The 19,384-nt window shown below is 39.5% G+C and overlaps 1 protein-coding gene and 1 pseudogene across 3 annotated transcripts in view; both read right to left on the reverse strand.

Moving 5' to 3' along the window:
- Window positions 1–486: 486 nt before the first annotated feature.
- On the reverse strand, window positions 487–13,983 carry LOC113590174 (protein NLRC3-like; annotated as a pseudogene). The gene is made up of 11 exons (XR_014119068.1): window positions 13,931–13,983; window positions 13,655–13,867; window positions 12,618–12,675; window positions 12,306–12,510; window positions 7,774–9,550; window positions 6,167–6,340; window positions 4,110–4,283; window positions 3,060–3,233; window positions 2,385–2,561; window positions 1,796–1,969; window positions 487–1,528 (listed from the first exon to the last, which is right to left on the reverse strand). The product of XR_014119068.1 is annotated as a protein NLRC3-like (transcript).
- A 1,509-nt stretch (window positions 13,984–15,492) lies between these two features.
- LOC118240558 (NACHT, LRR and PYD domains-containing protein 3-like) overlaps window positions 15,493–19,384 on the reverse strand; it is a 14,061-nt gene continuing 10,169 nt past the window's right edge. The window contains exons 12-13 of one of the 2 annotated variants that reach the window (XM_081704350.1): window positions 19,286–19,325; window positions 15,493–18,394 (exon numbers count right to left, since the gene is read on the reverse strand). In XM_081704350.1, coding sequence (XP_081560476.1) covers window position 19,325 — 1 coding nt within the window. In that variant the 3' untranslated portion in view covers window positions 15,493–18,394; window positions 19,286–19,324. The remainder of the gene's footprint in view (window positions 18,395–19,285; window positions 19,326–19,384) is intronic. The other variant, XM_081704348.1, reaches the window with a different exon arrangement.

A 19,384-nucleotide genomic window follows, 5' to 3' on the forward strand; every position in this document is an offset into this window, starting at 1 on the left:
GTGGAAAACGTAGTCCGTAAATCCCTCAGGAAAGTTTCTTTGACAATCAATAGTATCCAGGGGTAGGAAAAAACTTATGCAACCTCCCAGGTACATTGTCAAGGCGCGAAAGTCGATGGAGAAAATGCAGACGTATTTTCCTTCTTCAAACCCATGGCCTGTTACTTCCGACTTTGTTTTGTCCATGGGATTCCCCAGTGGTCTTCTATCTGTGATCGTCCTTTCCATTGGGCGATCAGTCCCAACCATTGCCAGCTGTTCTGTGAGGGATGAGCTCTATGCTTGTGCACCATGCCCCCCACCCTCACCCTCCGTTACGGGGCATGCACTAAACCGAAAACACGAACTAAACTTTTAAAAAGGAAAAAGGTTCATACACATGAACATTTTTAACCTATCTGATCGTTACAACCTGTTATTTTCTGTATAATTCTTGTTGTGGTACATTAATTATATTAATCAGCCAGTGACATTTGCACAAGCTCATTGTAAGCATCCAGTTCTGCAGCAAGTGCAACACCGGAGAAAAATGGCAGGATGCTTATGTGGAAGTGGATTTGGTCTATTGGATGGAGAACGCTAATAAATAACACAGGCGTCCATATGCACAATAACCAGAGTAAAGGAACAAAAGAAAAATAAAACTGAAACTACTGAGAAATAACAAAGATTAACATGACAAATGACTAAAGGCAAACAGGGAAACAGGGTTACAGGCAACAAGACTAACCTGGAAAACATAACGAGGAATATGTGAGGATGGTGGTAACAAAAGTAAAATGACAACATGTACAAAAACATGCACTGGAAGTTTAGGAATTCATATTTATGTTATGTAGGTGAGTTTTTTTCTGAATACATAGTGCTTGTTATATGCTCTGTTGAACTTTGGAAACATTAGTCTTCTCAACCTACCCATCACACACGCACACACACACACACACACGGACTGTAACTCAAATACAAAAAAAGAGAACCCAAACTCTAGAAGAGTTGATCAATCCATCTTCTCTCTCACACACCCGCACAAAAAACTAAACAAATTTATAAACACTCTAATACCCCAGACAGACACCCATTCAAACACTCTATACAATGTGTGAGAATGAGTGCAGTATCAAAGCTGTTTTAGATGTTCAGTATCTCCTGCATGCAGCATTACCATTATAGTGTCCAAACAAATATCATACACACATTAAAATGAACAAAACTAGTGAGTCTTGGGCCAAAACACAAGTACTGTCCTAATGTGTGTGTGTGAGAGAGAAAGAGACAGTGATGTTTGTGTGCGTGTCTGTGTATGTATGCATGTGCGCATGTGTCTACAAAAGACAGTAAGTCAGTAACTTACTATAGTGTCTCCAGTTTACAGTGTGGATCCTCCAGTAGAGCAGAGAGCTGCTTCACTCCTGAGTCTCCCAGGTCATTAGAGTCCAGATTCAGCTCTCTCAGGTGAGATGAGGGGTTTGACCTCAGAGCTGGAGCCAGAGCAGCACAACCTTCCTCTGTAATACTGCAGTTAGACAGGCTACAGATAGAAGAAGTAAAACTTTTCACACTTACAAAACACCACACACACACACACACACAAAAATACCCAACCACATCCACGAAGCTTTGTTGTATTGTAAAACAATTCCACAGTATACAAAAGAAGAGAAAGGTAGTTTCAACAAGCAGAAATGTGCAGCGAATAACTGAGTGTGTGTGAGAATATGTGCACGTATGTGTCTGAAAGAGAGAAATATGGGGATTGTGTGCGTGATCTGTGCCCACAGTGACAAATTGATCTCACCCCAGTGTCTCCAGTTTACAGTGGGGATTCTTCAGCCCAGCAGAGAGCCTTTTCACTCCTGAATCCTCAAGTTTATTGTCACTCAGATTCAACTCTCTCAGATTTGAGGAGTTTGAGCTGAGAGATGAGGCCAGAGCTGCACAGCTTTTCTCCATCAGATTACAGTCCCGCAGTCTGGGAGAAAAATGATATCAGAATCTCTCTCTCTCTCTCTCTCTCTCTCTCTCTCTGTCTCTCTCTCTGTCTCTCTCTCTCTCTCTCTCTCTCTCTCTCTCTCGTAATTTCTCCCTGGGTGTTGTGTGTGCATACATGAATGCTTTTGTGTTAGTACATATGTGCAACACTACATATTTGTCATAATTCAAATAATTACAATGACAATTAGACAACAGACAATATCTGCGCATTTGTTTGTGTGAGTGAGTGAGATATGATAGTTATTTGGAGAGAAAAAAAATAGTGGTGTGTGTGTGTGAGAGAGAGCGAGCGCAAGAAAGATTCATAATGTAAGAATTAAATAACTGAGCATGTGTCATACAGATGCATTGTGTGTTTGTGTGCCTATGTATAATGAGAGTTAGTAACTCACTCTAGTTTCTCTAGTTTACAGTGTGCATCCTCCATTAGAGCAGAGAGCTGCTTCATTCCTGAGTCTCCTGGTTTATTGGAATTCAGATTCAGCTCTCTCAGGTGTGATGAGGGGTTTGACCTCAGAGCTGAAGCCAGAGCAGCACAACCTTCCTCTGTAATACTGCAGCCAGATAACCTACAAAGAGGAGGAAAAAGTCCTAACAGCTGAACACACACACGAGCATGCAAACACAGAAAAATGCACACACAAGCATAGAAAATCTGCCAAACACACACTACCACATGCACATACATGTCCATATAGAGAAATATAACACACAAATCAGTCAAGCACATGGGCATGCACATGCACAACACTATCACAAAGACCCTCACAAACACACAGACAAATTCTCACAAGCACACTACCATGTGCAAATTCACACACACTAACACACATACAAACACTACCACACACAATAACACCAGCCCAAATGCACAAAGCTTTGGTGAATTTAATAAGCAATCCAACAATGTGAGAAAGAATCAAGCTTTATGAACATGAAAAACAAAAGGATTCAGAAAGCAGAAACTTACTGTGGATGAATGAGTGTGTGTCTGAGAAAGAGAGAGAGAGATGGTAATAGTGTGCATGTGTGTGTCTGTATCCACAGTGACAAATTGATTATCTCACCCCAGAGTCCACAGTTTACAGTGTGGATTCTCCAGTCCAGCAGAGAGCAGCATCAGTCCTGAATCCTGAAGTTTATTGTCACTGAGGTCCAGCTGTCTCAGACTTGAGGAATTTGAGCTGAGAGCTGAGGCCAGAAATGCACAGCTTTTCTCTGTCAGTTTGCAGTAACCCAGCCTGGGAGAGAAATTAAAATTGCAGCAATATGTTTAAGATCTTTAAGAGAAAGAGGAGTGCGCATACATGTCCAACACTATGTTTATTTTGTCAGACAGCAAATAATTTGTTTGATAAATTATCACCTTACAACTTCACCTTGTTTAAACATAAATCCACTATCAATGCTGTTATACAAGGTGTCCCCCAAGGATCCCCCAGAGTACTTGGCCCATCTTTATGCTACTCTTTTGCCAGATTATCCACCATTAAGGACTTAATTTTCACTCTTATGCTGATGGCCCTCAGATCTATGTCAGCACCTAAACTACCACTAACTTGGCACCACTTGCCCTAATGTCTTGTATTCCACACCCCAAACAATGGATGGAGAGTAAAATTTTTTAAATAAGTACTTAGTTTCAAGAAAAATAAATTATCTATAGGACTTCACTCAATTTGAATGGTGTGAATGTAAAACTCAAAAGTATTGATCCTGTCCCACTGGCTACCTGTCCCACTTTGCATCCAGTTCAAACTCTTCCTGTTAACCTTCAAGTCTTTACATAGTCTGTCATTGTCATTTTCCCCCACATTATGCCACATTACCATAATCTATTTGTTACTCTCACTTTCCTCCTTCAAAGCTCAACTCAAAACCTACCCATTTTCTAATAACTAATTCTCCTGCTCACTGATGTGAAATTTTATATATGAGAGAGACAATGTCTGTATGTATTTGTGTGTGAGAGAGAGACAGAGAAAGAAATACACCAGTTAGAGAGACAGGAGGTAAGCCATAGAAAAATAAATACAATTGTAAATGTGAGAGAGCAAGAGAGAATATATGCGTGTGTGCCTGCACGTGTATCCTTGATGAGAAAGTGATGAGCTAACCCCAGTATCTCTACTTTACAGTGTGGATTCTTCAGTCCAGCAGAAAGCAGCTTCACTCCTGAATCCTGTAGTTTATTGTCACTCAGGTTCAGCTCTATCAGACTTGAGGAGTTTGAGCTGAGAGCAGAGGCTAAAACTACACAGCTTTTCTCTGTCAGATTACAGTAACCCAGCCTGGAAGAGAAATTAAAACTTTTAAGAGATAGTGCACATATGTGTCCAACACTACATTTATTTTGTCTATCCAGGAGCACTTCTATGTGAGTAATGTGCATTTTGTGGTAACTAAAGGCTTGCATATTTTGTGTTATAAAGGAAAGGAACGCATGTTTTTGCACAGAGATATGAGCAAGCAAATAAAGAACTTTACTAACATTCTATATACTTTTAAAACATGTCACACATTTGCTTTGATGGTAATTGAATATTCTATGACAAAATCTGAAGTTATCTTATACCAGAAGCATGTTTTAAAAGGCCATGTAAAAGGACAGGCATGATTGTTGTGGAAAACAAAACAAAACAGTTAGCAGGTACTAGTTAGTCCTAAGAAATTCTCTTGATAGATGTACTATATTTTAAGAACATTCTATGCTATAGAGTGATTTATTTGGGTATGCCAGATCATGCCAACAGGCTAGAGGCTGCCGGTGCAGTAACCAGTTAACCTAATTATTTCTTGTGAGAATTTTTTTCTTGTATGGCCAAAATCATCTTACAGCTAACTTGCTTTTCCAAGTCCAACCAACTTATTTTATGAGTCATGTACAGGGAGGGGGCTGACTTCTGACCCTCCTCTCCTTTGACTTAACTGGACAGGACCAGTTTAACTTTAACAGGTATTATACTGTAGTGGAACCAGCAACCTGCTCCTGCAATTAAACCTAAGGTACCCCAACACCGCTCACAGAAAGATGCTCTGGAATTCTAGTTGCTGCCCTGTGGAGCAAATGGACCATCATTCCTAGGGCAAGTCATAACAACCACTCCAAACGGCCTTGTTTACAAATGCCAGAATGCCTTTGGCTTGGCTAAAAGGGTACTCACTTCCCTTATCAGGGATCCAAACCACTCTGTAAGGAAGGTTTATTACCCTGCCAGGACACAAACTTTACAACCCCAGACCTGAACTGTGGGCAGCGAAGTCATAAAGCAACTCCTGTGGAATTTAGGGATGACTTCACAACCTGGAATATTTAGATCAAGAAAAACTTAAAGACCATATTCCTGAAGGATACTGAAATTTGATGTTTCCCTTGTGAAAGGCCTTCTCACAAGCATCGCAACAAGACCATGATCATGTACAGAATATACATTTTTTAACTGTTTCTTTTGTTTTCCTTTTTAACAATGTTTTGTATTCCCGACAGATTGTATGGACAATGGGTCCATAGCGCCCCTCAGTGACTCTGACAGAATTCCCATCTGGACTTCTTAATACATTGTTATATCCATAACAGGCTCAACATGCTCAATCTGGAGTGAAGTCTAACAAAGCTATCATCACTGAACTGTTATGAAATACACTTTCTCTCCATGTTAAATTTCTTATGTCTGGTTATTTCATTCAGTCATGAAATTATTATATCCATGTCTTAACCCTATTATCCTAGTGTTTTCAAATTAGCCTTTATACATATATTACTTAGTGACTACTTACTCAAGTATAACAGATAGAGGAAGATTATTTGAATTAATATTAGTACAGTAAAATACCTGTGTATTAATCATGCCTTATACCTTTCTCTATATCTCTCTTCTTTGCTCCTCTGTCTCTCCAATATAGAAGCCAAAGCTGGAGACGAGACAAAGAGGGATGAATATGCCTGAGCAAACCTGGGAATGGTCTCAGGTTCGCTCATACATATTCATCCCTCTTTGTCTGTCACGCCATTGAGACACCATGGTGCTTAAAGTGCTCTGATTATAGGACTGCCAGTACACTAAGGATAGGGTCACAAAGGGGTCATTGAGAGTTTGTCCCAAAATGAACCTGAGATAGCTAGCTATACTACTTTATACACTATGTCTCTATAGACAGTAAGTCAGGAACTCACTCTAGTATCTCCAGTTTACAGTGTGGATCCTCCAGTAGAGCAGAAAGCTGCTTCACTCCTGAGTCTCCTGGTTTGTTGTAGCTCAGATTCAGCTCTCTCAGGTGTGATGAGTTTGAACTCAGAGCTGAAGCCAGAGCAGCAAAACCTTCCTCTCGAATATTGCAGCCAGACAGCCTGCAGATAGAAGGGAAAAAACTTCACACATACAGCTTAGAACACACACACACACACACACACACACACACACACACACACACACACACACACACACACACACACACACACATAAAATGTCACTCTGAAAGACTCCCTACCACATGCATACAAATACATATCCAAATAAACACACATAACACATAAAAAGACATACAGGCACACACACAACCACAAACTTACACAGACATAAATTGTGTCACACACATACACACAACTTATTAGAGAACATGGATAGTCCATAGTCATGTTCCAAAGAACATAAGCAAAGGTTGTAAATCCAAAAAAGCAGTCTGTGAGGCAAACCAAAACAGACAGGGAAGAGGCAAAGAGGGTAATCCAAAAGATCATCAGGAAACAGGCAAAAAGTGGAAATCCAAATAACCAGAGACTTCACAAAGACTACATACACACATTGGGTTTAAATACAAACTAAGGGGGACTAACAAACTAATGAGGAATATCAAGATACAGGTGAAGGCTATAATAGGCATCGATACTAACAAGGGGGCATGACATAATGAAACCAAAAGGATGATGCAAGAGGAAACAAAACCAGGAAGTAAACAAACAAGTTGAGTTGCCTTTGGAACCATGACTCCAGGGAGGGGCGAACGTGACAATCAGAAATCAATTTCATGAACTCTGCACAGAAGCAGCATTTAGCTTACTAGCTAGCTAGCTTGCTATATAAATCCACTATTGTAGCACTAATATGTACCTGTCCCTAATATGGTTCCTCTCAAGGTTTCTTTTTCATGCTCTAGGGAGTTCTTCCTTGCTACTGTCGCTCTTGGCTTGCTCACTGGGGGCTTGGACTTGAACATTTGTAAAGCTGCTTTGTGAGAACATCTGTTGTAAAAAGCGCTGTATAAATAAATTTTGAATTTTGACTGTTGCTGTCGGTATAGGAATTTATTTAGATCAGGGTTTTTTAAGCTGTGGTACTCCAGACCTCGGAAAATCACTGCATGACTTATAGATGATACTTGGTGTAAAAGGTTTTATGATTACAGGTTTAGTTTAAAATATTCAGAGTATCAAAGACTGCAGCCCACAATCACATATCTGTGCCTCATTACAACACACCACTTTTCATTTAACCACATTTAAACAGTCATGGTAAATTGACCTGTTAATCTTAATATTGAGTTTAAAATGATATTTATTTGTAGAACAGCAAGCAGGAATGGATCAGCTAGCATCTTAATAGTGTTTGTCTACATGCTATATTAGTTACAGTGGGGTTCAGGAAATGCTCCCAAATTAATAAATGACTTTATGATGGATGTAACAATGCACATAGCCTTACTGTGCTTCTGTACATGGTCTTGTGATGCTTTTTGAAAACTCAGCCCCAGTGCAGTAATATGTTTATGAGTGAAAATACTCACACAGCTTTTCTGGATGCTGTGACCACTGGCAGTAGTCTCATTAGAGATTCCTCTGATGGGTCATAATTTTTCAGATCAAACTCATCTAGCCCCTCTTCTGAGTTCAGCAACACAAACACCACAGCTGACCACTGAGCAGAAGAGAGCCTGGCTCCACAGAGAGAATGGATATATCCATTACGCATGTATGTCTGGACTTCCTGCACTAGAGAATTATCCTTCAGTTCATTCAGACAGTGGAACAGATTGATGGATTTCTCTGAAGAGGGATTCTTACTGATCTTCTCCTTGATGTATTTGACTGTTTCCTGTTTGCTGTGAGAGCTGCTTCCTAGCTGTGTCAGTAGACCTCGTAAGAGAGTCTGATTGGACTCCAGTGAGAGACCCAGAAGGAAGCGAAGGAAAAGATCCAGATGTCCATTCTTACTTTGTAAGGCCTGGTCCACTGCATTCATAAAGAAGTCAGACATTGTTTTTGATCTTTTAAGCCCATGTAGGAATCCAGTGGTTTTCTGCTCCAACACGTTTTTTTTGTGGGAGATGAAGGAGAGAAATGCATATAAAGCAGCCAGAAACTCCTGAACACTCAGATGCACAAAGCTGAACACCTTCCCCAGATGCAGCCCAGACTCCTCTCTCAAGATTTGGGTACACAGTCCTAAATATACTGACTCTTTTTTGACATCAATGCCGCAATTTCTCAGGTCTTCCTCATAGAAGATCAGGTTGCCCTTTTCCAGTAGTTGAAAAGCCAATTTTCCCAAAGCCAGAACTGTCTTTCTAGTTTGCTGAGAATCAGTGTCAGTTTTACCATAGTATTTTCTGTCCTTGTGTTTGATCTGAAAGATCAGGAAGTGTGTGAACATCTGAGTCAGAGTCTTGGGGATCTCTCCACTCTCTGCTTCAACCAACATTCTCTCTAGAACAGTGGCTGCAATCCAACAGAAGACTGGAATGTGACACATGATGTAGAGACTTCTTGATGACCTCATGTGTGTGATGATTCTATTGGCCAGGCTCTGATCAGTGATTCTCTTCCTGAAGTACTCCTGTTTTTGTGCATCACTGAACCCTCGTACCTCTGTTACCAGGTCAACACACTCAGGAGGGATCTGATTGGCTGCTGCTGGTCGAGAGGTTATCCAGAGGAAAGCAGAGGGAAGCAGATTCCCCTTGATGAGGTTTGTCAGCAGCATATCCACTGAGGTCAATTCTGTTACATCCCACAAGTTCTCATTGTTTTGGAAATCTAGAGGAAGTCGACACTCATCCAGACCATCAAAGATGAAAATGACTTTGTAAGCATCACAGTCTATTAATTTTTGTCTTGTTTCTGGGAAAAAGTTATGAAGCAGATCCATCATACTGAACTTTTTCTCCTTCATCAAATTCAGTTCCCTAAATGGAAGTGGAAATATGAAGTCGACATCCTGATTTGCTCTTCCTTCAGCCCAGTCCAGAACGAACTTCTGTACAGATACTGTTTTCCCAATTCCAGCCACTCCTTTAGTCAGCACACGTCTGATGAGTTTGTCTTTAAAAATGTCATTACATTTGATAGTTATCTCCTCTGTTGCTGGTCTCCTGGATGCTGTCTCAATCTGTCTGACCTCATGTTCATTATTGACCTCTCCACTCCCTCCCTCTGTGATGTAGAGCTCTGTGTAGATGTCATTCAGATGGGATGAAGTTCCATACTCTGAGATTCCTTCATTAATTCTGTTATATTTCTCCATCAGTTTGTGTTTTAGCTTTTGCTGATGTACAGAGACTACCTCTAATAAACAGAAGAACATGATGATTAGTATTTTACTGGATAATTAATAACTGTGATGTCAAAGTCAGTATTCTTATTATTAACAAAAATAACTAAAATACTTTGCCCAAATACAGTGAAACAAAATTTTGTTAAAGTGCAAGAATAAAGCCATGACCCAGATCTCTTACTGGTCTGTAGTCTGTTAGCGAGGTCTGTTTCCTCCATGTTCCTCAGGACGTGCAGTGTGATCTTCAGCACCTCCAGTCTGACACTGCTCTTATCCTCCTCATCCTCCACCTTACTCTCAGGGCATGCTGGGTAATCTGGATTCAGTAGCTTCTTAAACCTCTTCAGCTCCTTCTTTACCAGAGAGATGACTTTGTGCTCCAGCTCCTGATAAGCAATAAGCAGCAACAGACAATGATAAAAACACCATAATGTTATGGAGAGATGAATTTATGATGTGATGAAAAAAACAGTCCACTGTTCACTTTTCTTCCAAAAATACATAATTTTATGAATTATTAAGAGGGGGCACCACTCTAAATATATATAAAAACTATCAACTATTATTGGTTAATTACCAAAAGTTTTTTAACATTATATCAGTCTAGTTTCTGAATTAGTTCATATTTTGTGCCATGTCAGAATACCATTGCTTCAAGTATACTTGCCACGATGGCCAATTTAATGAATAAATGTGAAATTTATTGAATAATGAACAAAAATATATATATATTGATGTCGTAAGACAGGTGATATACTATAGCAAACTTGGCTCAGGTCCACAGAATTCCTAAGAAATGACAACGGAAAGAGAGAGGAAAGGTAAATGAGAAAACAAACAAAAATAAAAAAAATTGAAATAAGATTAGTAGGGACAAGCCTGATAATAAAACCTTTTGCGTAAGCCATAAGACCGAGACTTGTGTACAGTTTAGCTAATGCTCACATAGCCAAGGAACTACTACTAACTAATGGAGAATTGCCTGACAAGGGGAACATTTCCTATATCTTAATGCTGTCTAGACTAATGAGGGAAGAAATATAAATCTACACCAAATCGCCTATAAGAAGTTCTACTCATTTACAGGCACCCAGAGCATATGAATGGAAGACACCATTCTTACTTTTGGGTTCAGTGAGGGGCTTGACTGGTCAGTTCACTGACAAAGAGGGTCGATAAGCTTTGGTGTGGCTGAAGCCGAAGCGAGTGTGCACCACCTAATTCTGAATATCTCTCTGCGTTGTCAGCAACCATAATCCAATGTACAAGTTGTTCTGAGCCAGTGAAACAGGCTGGTTCATTTTGTTTGGAACTGCTCTGAGCTCTACTGAGGTTTCCGAGCGGGTGTGAAGGTATTCCTAGTAGCTCGCAGGTGTTCATGCTGGAGCATGTCCTGGATGTAGCTATGAATAAACTAAAATTTGTTAAACTAAAACTAATTACTATTGGCCAAACAGAACTAATCTTAATTCTACCAAAGCCAAAAGAGGATATCTTTACTTTGACAGAGTAGTGGAAAGATAATTAAATGATAATTATAAGTTTAGACAGACTAACAAACTGGATTTAAGACAGACATGTAAAATAAGATGATGTTCCAAACACATAATTCTTCTCATGAGAGGTTCAGACTTGAAGTTACTGATGGGGAGCTCCAAAAACTATTAACTTCTCTGTGCTATGAAGAATTACTAGTCTCATGGTAGGAGATGTGAGAATAAATTATTCCTGGGTCTATTAATAATAATACATTGTATTTAAATTGTGCTTTTCAAGGATCCAAAGATGCTTACAATAGCCAGTAGAAGAAAAAAAGCATATTAACACATATTCATGCTTTCTTTTTCTCGTGTCTGGCTTCAGTGGAGTAATTTAACATAAAAAAAACAAAAAAAGAGAAAGAGCTAAATAAGACAACTAGGTAGTGATACATTGGTTATGGGATAGATGAAATTTAAGCCATAACTAGTAGTAACAATTTTACTGAGGTTGAGGCTGTTACATCACACAATCTCTCATTGTTCTGGAAATCTAGAGGGATCCGATACTCATCCAGACCATCAAAGATGAAAATGACTTTGTAAAAATCAGAATCTATTAGTTGTAATTGTTTAATTTCTGGGAAAAAATCATGAAGCAGATCCATCAGACTACATTTTTTCTCCTTCATCAAATTCAGCTCCCTAAAAGGAAGTGGAAATATGAAGAAGACATCCTGATTTGCTTTTCCTTCAGCCCAGTCCAGAATGAACTTCTGCACAGAGACTGTTTTTCCAATTCCAGCTACTCCTTTAGTCAGCACACTTCTGATAAGTTTATGTTTAAAGAGGTCGTTGCATTTGATGGGTGTCTCCTGTGTTGCTGGTCTCCTGGATGCTGTCTCAATCTGTCTGACCTCATGTTCATTATTGACCTCTCCACTCCCTCCCTCTGTGATGTAGAGCTCTGTGTAGATCTCATTCAGAAGAGTTGAGCTTCCATGTTGAGATATTCCTTCATTCATTCTTTTACATTTTCCCCTCAGCTTAGATTTAAGATTTCTCTGATATACAGATGCTTGCTCTAAAAGAAGGAAGATATGGTCATAAATTAACTGTATGAATAATTAGCTCATCAGAAATTATTTTAAGTTACTCCAAAGATATTTTGTGCAAACAGAGATATATTATCATATTTAGTGTTTATCATCATCATAAAAGTGTTTGGACTAGTGTCCTTCCTCTACAGTTAAAGATTCAGAATTATACCATGACCCAGGTTTCTTACTGGTCTGTAGTGTGTTAGCGAGGTCTGTCTGGTTCATGTTCCTCAGGACATGCAGTGTGATCTTCAGTGCCTCTTCTCCGACTCTGCTCTGATCCTCCTCATCTTGTAACTCTCTCTCAGAGCATGCTGGGTAATCTGGACTCAGTAGCTTCTTAAACCTGTTCAGCTCCTTCTTCACCAGAGAGATGACATTTTGCTCCAGCTCCTAATTATGAATAAACAGTCAATCATAAAAACACCAAAAATGTTACAAAGTAACAAAAGTATCACAGAGAGACATGATTTTATGATTTCACACACACTCACACACACCTTGAATATTGACTCCATATGGCTCATATATGTGAGTACAGATTTCTCCTTTTGTACACTGTGGACAAACGCAAAACTGAGTTTAATAGGAATACGTAGCACATTTGTACTTGTACAAAACGCCGCATTAAATACACCAGTAGATAATATACACATTCATATATTACAAACACTTGTGTTTCTGCATTTCATAATGGACAATTAGTATGTAACAATGTCATTTATAGAACAGAAAGTGCTGTCGAAAATTAGGAGGAGAAACATCTTAATATAAAATATACAACGAAAAAAAAACTGTGAAATATATAGCATACACGTGGCTGCAGAAATAAAAAGTAAAAAGATTTATTATACATCAGGATTTAAACACTGTACTGACGGAGGAATTCAGTGATATATGATGGTGCTTGCCTATGTGATGCTATAAGAACAACTAAAATAGCTTTGGACTGGACCCTGTAATAGACATGAAGCCACTGGAGGGTGAAACCAGGGTGATCCCTTTTCTTGGTCTCAGTGAGCATTCTAGCACCTGCATTTTATGCAAGCTGCAAACTTGCCAATGAACTTGTGCTTTCAGGGAGCTACAAAAGTGCATGCAAGATTATATAAAAGTGAGAAATGACAATGTTGTAAAATTCTCTGAGCTGGTAAAAAGCTACTTCTAATAAAAGCAAAGCAAAGTTTTTGTGGATTATTTCGAATAACAAATAATACAAGCAGATTGCTACATAAGTGTTCAACTCCCAGGTCCAGGCTGAAATTAGCCAGACTAAAGCTTTAGATAATCTAAAAGGACATTAGCCAGACTAAGGTTTATCTAAGGTATATGTACAGTTATGTTATGTACTCCATAAATGTACAGGTCTGATATTTGATCTGGATAAATTTGTGTAAATATAAAGGGGGGGAATATACTCTGGATAAATATACAGATGTGTTACGTGTTCTGGGAAAATGTACAGGTGTTATGAGCTCTGGGTAAATATAATTAAATGTACAGGTGTGTTATATCACATTCTCTACATCGTCCTTACCTGAGCTCAGCAAAACACTCTCCTTCTCTGATTTTCAGTGGCTGTTCCATTGACCAGTCACTCTTCATTGACACACAGCTTGGATCAGGTGAGTGTGATCTCTTACCCTGCATCAGGTTTATCCTGAAACATATAACCAAACACAGGTTGGTGCATTTGATGAGACTGTCACATATTTTCTCGATTTCCTTTCATTTGAATGGATTTCTGCGTCTGGTCTGTTTAGTGTTGGTAAACATTCATGCTTTTCCACTCTCTTGATCACGGTTCTCTCACCTCTCTCTTTTCTGTGTCTGCTGTTCCTCAGAGAGACTCATGTTGGAAGTCATGCCTGCTTGTACAGATTACCGCTGAACACCTGCGAACACGCACTTGCAGATACATAACACTGGACACACATTCTAATTACAATGTGGGTCACAGAACACCTCAAAATCATTGTCACAGCGTGAGATAAATACTGCAGGATACATATTTTTAAAATCAAACCCTGTTCACTTACAAGAAAATTATATATATATATATATATATATATATATATATATATATATATATATATATATATATATATATATATATATATAAACATAAACGTTACGTTCTTTTAAGTGAAAAATCAAGGAAATTGAACTGCTCTTCATCTAGAGCAGAGTCAAATTAATTCCAGCTCACATTCATGCAGTATTTAATTCCAACAGAACCCCTAGAACTCATTCTTGTTTTAACAGTTAGGTCAGTGCAGTCTGCAAGAAAATTTACGATATCACAGTGATTAGTGGTTTACTTGGTTTTACTTTAAACTCCACATTAGTTATGAAATTTATGACCGTGATGTAAAAGCTCAGTTTTAATTTGAATGCATTTACACATTTAATAGATAAAGTATTAAGGAACTGCAGCCTTTTTTTATACACAGTTCTCCCATTTCCGGTGAGCACGAGATGGAAACATAGCCTAAAATATTGTCCAATTTTCGTAGTAAAGTAGTCATGTCAAGAACATGGTTAAAAAACCCCTTTGCATTTGATGATCTACAGACACCAACAGGAAGAGATGTGATTGTTATTAAAGAAGAAAATCTTTATCTACAACAAACTCAAATCACATTACTAGAATTCAGATACTCACTGTGCTCTTGCTCTTACTGTGCTATTTGTTTCTCTTATGTGAAGTGAACACCTCTCCAGAAAATTCTTACTGTTTGTGTGTGTGTGTGTGTGTGTGTGTGCGTGTGTGTGTGTATGTGTGTGTGGGACAGGGAGAGAAGACTAATATATGTTTCCAAAGTTCAACAGAGTATATAACAAGCACTAAGTATTCAAACAAAATCTCACCTACAGCTGCAATAACAAATATGAATCCCAAATGTTTCCCTGTTTGCCTTTAGCCATTTCTCATCTTAGTCTTTGTTATTTCTGTAGTTGCCTGATTATTCTGGTATTGGAGTTTCAAAGTTCAGGAGCATGTAGAGACCTTATCTGTTTATGCTGATCATAAAGACAATAAAATATTTAGTAGTAAAAGAGAGGAACAGCATCTGTGATGTATTTGTGAATGAAGCAAATGCTCTGTGCTAAAATGTTTTACAAGAATAAAGTTCATTGCAATAAACTACAGCAGTTCAGTTATAAATCTACAGGCACGTATAAATAAGACCTTTAAGCAAAGCAGGTTTGAACCTGCCACAATGAATATTTCTGTAACTGAACTAGAAAGTCCAAAGGTGAAAATCTATACTGCATGTAATAAAACACAGTAGTGCATGTATAAAGCAGTCCAATCATAGCTGCAGACATTATATTGCATATTGAAATATAAAGGAACATTATGCAAAGCAGCGTTGCTAAATTATTTTAATATTCAACTAATAGTATCAACTGCATGGATATAATGATAAACTACATCAGAAACACAATGTACTCCCCAAAGGTTGTTCATCTCAGAGTATTCAGAAAGGCACTGAACTGCTACATTCTGTAAACCTTCAGAGAGGTACATTCTTCCTCCATCAGAGAGGAACTGTAACTGCAACAGACTGTCTGTATGCCATCTGTCTGTTGAGGTTTTCAATTACATTGATTTAATTTCATTGGAGTGATGGTAATAATTACTTCCCCAATCATACAAAAAAATGTAGCCTGTACTCCTTCAGAGAGGGAGTGTAACTGCTAGTCTGTCTGTACTACCTCTATCAGAAAGGGACTGTAACTGCGACAGTTATGTAATATCAGAGCAGGCCAGTGCGCAGAGTCCTCATACTTATGTCAATGACAGCATGTGTACATCAGACTGCAGTAAGTGCAAGTATCTCTTCTGTTCTCACGCTCCCTGTGTGTGTGTGTAGGGCCCATTCTTCCCACAGGCCATTCAAGCCCTGAATCAGGGAAACTGATAAACTGTGGGGACCACCACCACCATGTAACATATAACTGTAAATATGTTCAATGACAAGATGGAACTGTACATTGTGTACATACATATATACATATCCATATATACATTGTACATTGTGTATATAAACATAATATACATATATTCTACATTGTTAATATATTTTGTATATATATATATATATATATATATATATATATATATATATATATAGATAGATAGATATATATTTCTCTAGCACCCCTGTTTTTCTTTTTCTTCAGTTTGGATAGAGCACTTTCAACCATTTCACTGCGAGTTATACTGTGTATGACTATGTATGTGACAAATAAACCAAACTTGAAACTTGAAACTTCTCAAACCCTCTCCCCTGTGTGTGTGTGTGTGTGTGTGTGTGTGTGTGTGTGTGTGTGTGTGTGTGTAGGGCCCCTTTTCCAGCCCTTTCCTCTGTGGGGTAAACAGGATTGCTCAGCAACATGGAGAAGCACGCTCCTTAACAGTGGGAGGAGCAGAGTCCAGTGGGGTGGAGAAGCACGCTCCTTAACAGTGGGAGGAGCAGAGTCCAGTGGGCTGGAGAAGCACGCTCCTTAACAGTGGGAGGAGCAGAGTCCAGTGGGCTGGAGAAGCACGCTCCTTAACAGTGGGAGGAGCAGAGTCCAGTGGGCTGGAGAAGCACGCTCCTTAACAGTGGGAGGAGCAGAGTCCAGTGGGCTGGAGAAGCACGCTCCTTAACAGTGGGAGGAGCAGAGTCCAGTGGGCTGGAGAAGCACGCTCCTTAACAGTGGGAGGAGCAGAGTCCAGTGGGCTGGAGAAGCACGCTCCTTAACAGTGGGAGGAGCAGAGTCCAGTGGGCTGGAGAAGCACGCTCCTTAACAGTGGGAGGAGCAGAGTCCAGTGGGCTGGAGAAGCACGCTCCTTAACAGTGGGAGGAGCAGAGTCCAGTGGGCTGGAGAAGCACGCTCCTTAACAGTGGGAGGAGCAGAGTCCAGTGGGGTGGAGAAGCACGCTCCTTAATAGTGGGAGGACCAGAGTCCAGTGGGGTGGAGAAGCACGCTCCTTAACAGTGGGAGGAGCAGAGTCCAGTGGGCTGGAGAAGCACGCTCCTTAACAGTGGGAGGAGCAGAGTCCAGTGGGGTGGAGAAGCACGCTCCTTAACAGTGGAAGGAGCAGAGTCCAGTGGGGTGGAGAAGCACGCTCCTTAACAGCACGTTCCTTAACAGTGGGAGGAGCAGAGTCCATTGTGGAAGAGACCATCAGCACTTGGGAGTACTGCTGCCACCGCCGCGTTCATCAACATTCACATCCTGCATCCCTATTTCTGTTCAGGGGCACCACTGACAGCTTTCCAGCACACATGGGCATATCCCATGCATACCTGCTGCTTGTGTCGCAAGTCAGAAGAGCCCCACCTACAGCAGACAGACAGCCACTCCCACTCAGCGCACAGGACAGGAGGTGTGTGTTGAGAAAGAGCAACAGACACGAAGCTACAGGCCCTGATTGATATACCCATAAAGGACATCAGGGTGTGCCACGTTTGTTGTGTGGGACTGTTTTTTTTTTATGTGATTGTGGAGAATCGGTTGACCAGTTTAAAAACAGCAGTAGCTAGTGAGGCTTCTTCCTACTCAGATGTGATGGGGAGTATGAGATAGAGAGATATTACTGTTTAATGATTTACTTAAGCAACATCAACAGGTTTTCATAAGATATACAAAAAGTACTGATACAAAAATAAAATAGATTAAACAAGGTAAAACGAGAATAACAATCTCTTGAAAATATTAGGTATATTTAGAAAGTTAACCTAGAACAGGAAATTGTTCAAAAATCTATTTATGAAACTGGGTAAATGCATAGGCTAGTAATCTTTAAACACCACAGTTACCCACGTGCAGACCTACATTCAGTATATCATATGTCTGAAGCATGGATGAATAGTAGGCTAATTCAGAACATTTTTGTTCCCTTACCAAACACCACCACCACCAACTTCAAAGCACAGCACCATAACACACATAGATAACATTACTGCATCAATGTCCACAAACATGAAAACAGCTATATATACTTATTTTCTTTACCAACCCATTAATTTAAACTTATATGTAGGTTTGCTTTAATTATCTCAGGAGATTTCATACTAATGCGCACTAGATATGAGGAAGGCAGCAGAGATTCAAGTGTGTGGTGTCCATGTCCAGATGCTGGAAGACATGGCGAGGACACATAGCGCTGTTCACACATTCGCACTAACACGTTACCATGGATAATCATATGTTGTGTGTATTTGGTCATCCTCTTCTGTGAGAGAGACTCAGACCAAGTCAGATAAATTGTGGCCGGGTACTGTAAGAGAGAATAGGACAGATTGATCAGACATGAACACACGGTCAGCACAGTCAGCCATCAGACTCTAGAAGTGTAAACATCACACACACAAGCTAGACTGGTACCTGCATTCAGAGTCCATACCCAAACACAATCAATGTGAACAATGTGATTTCACACAAACACCCCTACCCACCCTGTCCACTATATTGTGTAGGCTTGCATGTTCCCTTGCAGAGGTTGTAAATCTTCCATTATCATTATAGCATTCAAACCAATATCATACACACAATAAACTAACAAAACAAACTCTAAGGATAAAAATGTACTGGGCCTCTATTTGAGCAAGTGGGAACACTGCCTTTGGAATTCTGCTTGGTCTGCTTCCCAATGAATTCTGGTTTAGTCCATTTGAAGTACAAATTACAGTAAGAACCAAAGGCACCAAACAGACCAAACACAAGATGTGATGTCACAAGATGCGACCCCGCCCCCCTCCAATCGCATGACAGAACAGTGGTAGTAGCAAAAAGGAGCAGAGGACAAACATGGAGCGATAAAGTGAAATGCCTGATTAATTAACATTTGGTCAAATGAGCCTATACGTAGCATACTAGAAAACACAATAAAATGTCCAAGTATTCCAAATGCACTTGTAGTGGAGCAATTCCTCACACGTTTAATGCATTTTTAGTTTTCAATCGGTAAAAACTACCAGCCCACATACACCAACCCCTCAAACACATTTAGCTCAGCATAGAGCATTACTCTAGGTCAGCTGGCATTATCATAGCTATTGTTGCAAAATATGTCATAAAAGCTGTTCAATCAGGACATGACAAGTTCATTTGGCTTTTCATCTTTTGGTCCCATGGTAAATATGACAGTATGAATACTAAGTGTACTAACCAGGACTATAAGGCAACAATGCATCATTTTCTGCTTTGGTCTGTCCAAAGGAAACAAACAAATAATTGTGACAAAGCTTAAAATAAAGTAAAATAAGAT

This window comes from Electrophorus electricus, chromosome 21 (assembly GCF_041902795.1).
Source record: "Electrophorus electricus isolate QZ-2024a chromosome 21, ASM4190279v1, whole genome shotgun sequence".
In the NCBI taxonomy this organism is placed as follows: domain Eukaryota; kingdom Metazoa; phylum Chordata; class Actinopteri; order Gymnotiformes; family Gymnotidae; genus Electrophorus; species Electrophorus electricus.